Source organism: Sus scrofa, unplaced genomic scaffold, assembly GCF_000003025.6.
Source record: "Sus scrofa isolate TJ Tabasco breed Duroc unplaced genomic scaffold, Sscrofa11.1 Contig1574, whole genome shotgun sequence".
Taxonomy (NCBI): Eukaryota; Metazoa; Chordata; class Mammalia; order Artiodactyla; family Suidae; genus Sus; species Sus scrofa.
In genome coordinates this window covers 58894-66635 of record NW_018084913.1, presented here as the reverse complement: position 1 = coordinate 66635, position 7742 = coordinate 58894, and the positions used below count along the sequence as shown (strand labels likewise).

The window sequence follows — 7742 nt, the reverse complement described above, 5'->3', positions numbered from 1 at the left end:
ACGGACAGAGCCGCGAGGAGGTGTAGACAGCGCCACTGCTGTCGGTAACGACCTGAAGTCCCTGCTTCCAGTAACTGATCAAGAGGTCAGAAAATCAGCAAGAATACAGCCGCTGAAGAACACTCTCAATCCACTTGCCCTAATGCCTATCTGTGTCTATAGATACAGATGTAAATATATGTAGTGATATATCTATAGATGTAATACATAGCTACGAATTGACATTTATCGGTTTTTTGCGTTGTTTTGTTTTTAGGGCTGCACCCCAGCATTTGGAAGTTTCTCTGGCTAGGAGTCCGATCAGAGTTGTAGCTGCCAGCCGACACCACGGCTACAGCAACACCGGATCCTTAACCCACTGAGCAAGCCCAGGGATTGAACCTACATCCTCATGGACACTATGTCAGATTCTTAACCCACAGAGTCACCACGGGAACTCCCAGTTAGAGAATATTTTATTCAACATCATCACAATAAACATTTTTCTCAAGTTCACATGGAACATATTCAAAAATATCCCACATTCCAGTCCGTCGAACACACTTTAAACATGTAAAGGAATGGAAACAATATAAATATTCTTTTCAGACCTCAATGAAATTAAACTGTAAAATATTAACAGAAAAATCACTAGAAAATTTCCAAAGATTTGGGGATTAAACAACACACTTCTAAATCACAATAGATCAAAGGGGAAGTCTCAAGAGAAAACAAAACAAAATAGAACTAAATAAAAATAAAAATTAAACACCAAAATTTGTGGGAAGGAGCAAAAGCAGTGCTTAGAGAGAAATTATGGCACTGAATGAACACAGTAGGAAAAAGAAAGATCTGCAGTCAATAATATAAACCTCTGCCTTAGGACACCACAGAAGGAAGATCAAATTAAGCATAAAGCCAGAGGAAACAAAAATAAAAGGAACAATTTGAACAGATATCCCTGAAATCGAACAAAGGAAAATAAAAATACAGAACTTGGTGAAAAATCAGGTTTATTCAAACATTCAATAAAATTGATAATCTCTAAGCAAGCAAACAGGAAACTGATAGAAAAATGCTACTATCACAAATGAAAGACGTGCTCATAACTACTACTTACATGGACACTGTAAATAAAATTGAAAGTACGATGAAAATTTCTATTTTCACTAGTATGAGAACGTGGATTCTATGATAAATTCCTTAAAAATGCAAATAACCAAAATTCAGAGAGAAACAGAATTATGAAACTACACAGTAAGTTAATAAATAATAAATTTCCATATCGAAAACACCAGGGCCAGACGTTTCAATTGATGAATTCCAGAAAATATTCAAAGAAGTAGTATTCTCTCCAATCTCTTCCAGAAAGCAGACACAGAGGGAATAAGTCCTAACTCACTCTCCGAGGTCGGCATTAACCTAACAGCAAAGACAAAGACAGTAACAGAGGGGACCAACTAGACCTGTATCTCTCATGATCACAGACGCATCAAGTCTCATCCAAGTGTTAACAAAGAACCTTCAACAACGTATTAAAAACATGACGTTATATCCAAGTGGGATTTATTCCAGGGGCGCAAGGCTGGTTCCATACTGGGAAATCAATGAATGTCTTTTCATCACAAGAACAGGCTAAAAAGGAAAATCAAATGACCATATCAATGCAGCAAAAGCACAGACAAAATCCAACAGCCATTCCCAGTGTGCGTGGGGGGGATAAAAACCCTTCCAGCAATCCAGGATTCCAGGGTTCCTCTTAAAGTCGCTAACAAACATCTACCAGAAAAATCCTACATCTAACTTCATCCTTAACGGTGGGAAAGCGGTACTCGCCCCTAAGATCAGAAACAAGGCAAAAACCCCACCACTCACCATTCCTATGAAGGCATCACACTTGAAACCCTAACCAGAGCAGCTATACAGGGAAATAAAAGGTATGTCGATTTAAAAGGGAGAAATAAAACCATGTGTCCACAGATCATTTAGGTTGATACAAATACTGTGTATGATACCATGTGGTAAATACATAAAATTATGTATTTTTTTAAAGCATATACCTTTATAAGCGTAGAATAGGCCTTAGTATTTGCAAATTCACAATAATTGCTTGGAATGTAGAGGTATCCCAGCGGGAACGCAGACAGTAAGAAAATAACCTGGCTGCATAGCGGATGTACGAAATCATCTCACTGAAGGGGATGGCGGGGAAAGGTACTGATCTAAGCAACTTGAGAAGCGAGTGAAGTGTAGGAATAAAAGCAAACGCGACGGACCACAAACCCTTGACTCTAGTTTATAAAGTTGTTTACCACACGGTCAAGGATTCACAAGTTTGACATGGGTTTACTCAGATACAGGAAATTAACAATTAGGTGGTTGAAGTCCTTTCACTATCGGACAAGGAATTTACAGAGAAGCAAGGAGAAGGGGTTAGAAAGATTCATGTGGTAACGAATGAAAGTGGCAGATGTTAGTAAGGACTCGAGATTAACTTAATTTAGATACAAATGGTTCCATATAGATATATTTACAGATACGTGTATTTACACGGATTAGGATACACACGAAATTCCTTGCTTTGTCAGCTGAGAGAACCTAAAAGAAAGACACTCAGGTAAAAACAAGCAGACTAATGAGCCAGTTCAGGAAATATGCAAGGAGAACTTGGAGCAAATTTTAATGCTATAAAATAAGAAGACACACACACACACACACACACACACACACACACTGAGGGGTATGTCAGAGAGTGCGGGGAGCCGAGACGATACAAGAAGCCGAGGAAGGGAGGCTGCCTGCACGGCACGGTTCCGAGGACAGGCCCCAGAAGACAGGAAGGCTCGCCTGCTGACATAGGTGGAAAACTAATTTCCCAGGAAATAATTTCCACTTTGTGTTGCTGAGTGGGGACTGTTCCATGGATGACTTAGTCTTTTCTGTTATTCACTTGTTATTCAGTTTTCCTCAGGCTTTCCTGATTATTTACTTATTATTCCTATTTCCCATTCTTATTTTCCTGTGGTGATTTGTGACTTAAAAAAGTCACAACAATAATTTAATAAGAATTTCATCCTGAAGGACTTTTCCTCTATTTTAATCCGACTTAGTTAAAACATAGTGTCTATCTATTAACTAGTTACATAGTAAACTTTAGAGTTAGGATCTTAATGAGCTTCATAAAAGTTAGACATATCTTATCCAAGAAACCTGGCTGTGAGTTTCGTCCTTGATTTTAAAAGCTTTTAAGTGATAGCTAGTTTAGTGAAGTTGGTTTATATTTACTTACACTATCTCCCTGCCATAACACTTTGAGGATAAGCACCAGTCTGCAAACAAGGTTTGTGAATGCCAAGTTCTTGTGTCTGTGGCCTCTTCAAATTGTAAAGACTGGCTGGCCGTGGGATGATCTGTACTGAGTCTCCTCCCTCCCACACGATGTGGCAACTACTGTACCTAATTGCCCTTAAACTGGACGACGTATAGTTGAGATAGAGATCTTACAACATAATGTGTTGTACCTAACTGCCCCTAAATTGTACCCACTTAGTTAAAACAAAGATCTTAAAACAGGATGTATAGCCGCTATACCATGTAACAGTTAACCAATGGACTTTTAACACTGTGATGTAATCTGTAGCAAAAAGCTGTCTATGTAATCAGCCACTGTTGCCAATAAAATCTGAGCAGTCCAGCGCCCTGAAAGAAGGGACAAAGAGGCTGTCTCTGTATTTGTACATTCACCGACGCCATCCATCTTCTTCGGGAAAGTGCACACTCCCTGGCCCCCGGAGCTGGCCTCCGGCAAGAGAGGAAGAGAAACCAAACGAAAAAATCCCGCAATGGTCAAATTGGAACAACCTGACCAAAAAGAAAGTAACACCGGATCATAACACAAACGAAAATGAAAACTCAAACTCTAAATTCATACCAATATAAATAAGTGATTGAGTAAACTAATAAGCATAGGAGAATAAATCAATCTGCCATGTAGGATTCCAAACAATTTATTAAATTACATAGCTACTCTATCCTAAGAGAGGAGAAACATTAATCCCCACTTCTTAGGTGTGGGCTGCCTAAACTACCTTCCAAAAAATACAGTACGGAAACAGGAACTGAAAAAAAAAAAAGTTTATAGTGGATAAACCTCACAAGTAACCAAGGTCAACATCAAGAGTGGAGAAGTTACCTTGACAGTGTGTACCCAGGATGTGTGATCAAACGGCACTGTAATGTCAGTGCATAGCCTTCCTCCTAAAAACACATGACCCCGATCTAATCAGGAGAATAGCATCAGCTCGATGTCAACGGATGATTTCTATGAAATGCCAGAGCGGCACTCTTCCAGACTATCCAGGTTATTAGACACAAGGACACTCGCAAAAAGTCACAGCCAAGAGAAGCTCAAGGAGACATTGCAGCGAAATGCAATGTGGTAGCCTGGATAGGATCTTGGGTCAAAAAAATGAAGTCGAAATTAAGGAGTTAGAATAATACATGGACTTGAGCTAATTATAATTAGTCAACATTAGTTTACTAATTGGAATAAGCATATCATCCAAGTAAGACCATCATGGTAAGGAAAACGGGATGTGGGGTCTCTGGGAACTTTCACTAATACTTACTGAGGCTTCCGACAATCCGAACATGCTCACAATAGAAACTGTACACATGTGCATTTCAATGAAAAATTAAGCATCTGACATTCTTAGTGCTCAGATGATCACAAGAAAGAAAAGTATTTACCTTGAGTTGGGATTATAAATATAATGAGGAGGAGGACGTTACTGCCATCAAAATTAGAAGACAAAAATAACTCACTGCTATTGGCATTACCAAATTTCAACAGATTTTATTGTTTTTAAAGAACTCAGTGCACTTCGTGCTGTAACTCAGAGGCAAACACTTACGCTTAGGTGTGTTTTTAAGAAATTTTCTTCATTGAAATAGTCAAGAAAGATCTTTACTGCCTGAACCACACTCAAGTCTTCATGATTTCTGTCTTCAATTCCATCTATTGATGAATTAATCATCTGTCCAAAAACCGACATAGGAATTAGCGCCAACCCGTCTTGAAAGGAAACTTACAACTCTGTATTTCAGCATATGATGAACTTGAGGAAGCAGAGTCTCACCAAGAACAGACATTGTCCAGAGACATGTTTTGTGATGTGATATAAAATTGGATGATTAGAAATCAAGAAGCACCCACAGAGCGGAGCATCCTGGACACTCGATCACGAATCTGTTTCGTCTTCACACCATAAACGACAGGATTGAGCAACGGGGCACAAGCAGGTAGAGATTGGATAGAAGAATGTGAACATAGGGTGGAATATGGAACCCAAACCTGTGTGTAAAGAAGGAGAAGAAAGCCAGGAGATAAAATTCAAGGAAGACACAAATGTGGGCAACGCAGGTATTGAAGGCTTTAAGCCTAGCTTCCCTCTGAGGCAGACTGAAGACAGTTACAAATATTCGAATGTAAGAGAGGGTGATGAAGATTATGTCAAATCCCAGTACGATGAAAGCCACAAACAGACCATAGATCTTGTTGATTCGAACATCTTCGGCTGCCAACTTCACAACGGCCATGTGCTCACAGTAAGAGTGAGAGACCACTGTGGTCCGATAGTGTTTCAGGCGGCATTTGATGAGGATGAGACACGGAGCTACCAGGAGGGCTGCTCTGAGTGTCACTGCAACCCCAATCCGAGTGACGAGTTGGGGGGTGAAAATGGCTGCATGTCTCAGAGGGTCACAGATTGCCACGTAGCGGTCCAAGGCCATGGCCAACAGAACACCTGACTCAATACACTGGAAGGAGTGGATGAGCCACATCTGAAAGAGACAAGCATCGAAGTCTATTTCTGGCGAGTGGAACCAGAATATCCCCAACATTTTGGGCAGGATGCAGGTACTGAGCATCACGTCGGTCGCGCCCAGCATGGCCAGGAAGAGACACATGGGCTCGTGGAGGCTGCGCTCAGACTTGATGGCGACCAGGAGCAGGGAGTTCCCAAACAGGGCAAGGACGTACATGGCGCAGAAAGGAATGCCGATCCAGGCCTGCACGGGCTCCAAGCCCGGGATGCCCGTCAGCCTCAGCACTAAGGGCATGAAGACGGTGTCATTGCGTTGAAACATACCGGCCTGGAACTTCCTGGTTTAGGGCTTCCGATTCGAAGTGGCTGTTTGGGTTGAGAGTCTCTCTTGTCTTCTAGTCTCACCCGGATTCATACTTTCTGTGGTTAAAGGTGGTTTCAAAGGGCATTTTGACAGACATATGCATTTTTTGATGGAGCAATCAGTTGTATTCAGGAATGCGGATACAGGCTTCTTGAAGGATGTACCTCAAGGTCTGTTTCTGTTCCCTCCGTCTAGTTCTCTGTCTCTGTCTTTCTCTCATATACACAGAGACATACAAACACATACATATTCAGAGAATGTGTCTGCTTGCAGCTTTTGCATAATTAGTTAAAACACTGCCTAGTTTGGTCGGTCTTCCAAGTTAATAAGATTTAAGGACATAAATGTTGTGCTACATATACTTTTTTCTAGAAAAATCCCTCATCAAAAGAAGTCCTATTCATTCAGTCCAACAGTCTGGGAGAATAAAATAAAAGTAATACCACTCACACTTGCTGTTCTGGATCTTGGGAAAGTAAGTTACAAAGTGATGTCGTCACAGATGATGGGGTAAGGACCTAAGTGACAAGAGCACATGACAAGCACTCTGCCGCCTTTGCACATGGGACGCTTCAAGGAGGCTGTCACAGGATATTGAAAAGCTGCCTGCATCTCAAAGTGGGAGCCTAGGGAAGTTTTCTGGAAACAGGGATAAAATTATACATTTTAAAGATAAATAGCTGAAATAAAATGTAACGTGACAAACATAAACAAGACAAACTTATTCCAGACTCAAATGTGACACAGGAATTTCTCACATGCAAACTTATTTCTGTAAAATTTGAAATGGGAAAAATTTCGCCTCGTAGAATAATATCCAAAAATTTCTAAGTGGCTGTATCATTTCTCAAGACAAACCTTTTTAAATAAAAGGATATTGGACTTCATTCTAAATGAATGATATGCTTAATTTCTATGTGAGAGAAAAATAAACTTTCACATGTACTATTAATATTAGAGCTAAATTTCACTTAATCACCCTTAAAAGCTTATCAGCCATAAGGAGATGGACAGGTGCTAGAATATGCAAACGAATTTAGAATTCTATCGCTGTACGTTATGCTTTCATCTTCTCATAACACGTCCTTTGGGTTTCCTCCTGCCCTTCCTGGTCTTTCCCACTGGACACACAGTCATTTATATTTTTTTTGTCTAAATACTCATTTATTATTAAACTCTCAACTCAATCATTACCTCCTCTAGGAAGAGTCTCTTCATAGTGTAAGAAAAATACAAAAATTTTTTGTCTGGCCTCAACATATGATGATTTATTAAATATATCTAATAGACATGCAGCACTAATGCACCCAATTTAATGCAATTGCAAATCCATTTGCCCTGGTTTCAATGTCTAGTCGCACAGAGAACTGGGATTAGGAAAAGTAACGAAAGAACCAGTCTAAAAAAATGCTGAGAATCTAAAGTATCTTAATGTATAAGTTTCCTCTGTTTTTACTTCAGTATTTTCTTAGGAAATACTTCCCCTAAGTCAGGTTATAAACCTGCTTGAAGATATGAGGAGATTCATCAGGGGTGAGAGGAGGAAAGAAAGGTGAAACATACTAACTAGA

The 7742-nt window shown here is 40.0% G+C and overlaps 1 protein-coding gene across 1 annotated transcript; it reads right to left on the bottom strand.

Annotated features, from left to right (window-relative positions):
* Positions 1-4816: 4816 nt before the first annotated feature.
* On the bottom strand, positions 4817-6803 carry LOC110258218 (olfactory receptor 52A5-like). The gene has a single exon (XM_021081407.1). The coding sequence runs from the start codon at positions 6127-6129 to the stop codon at positions 5239-5241; it is 891 nt and encodes a 296-aa protein (XP_020937066.1). The 5' UTR covers positions 6130-6803; the 3' UTR covers positions 4817-5238.
* Positions 6804-7742: the final 939 nt, after the last annotated feature.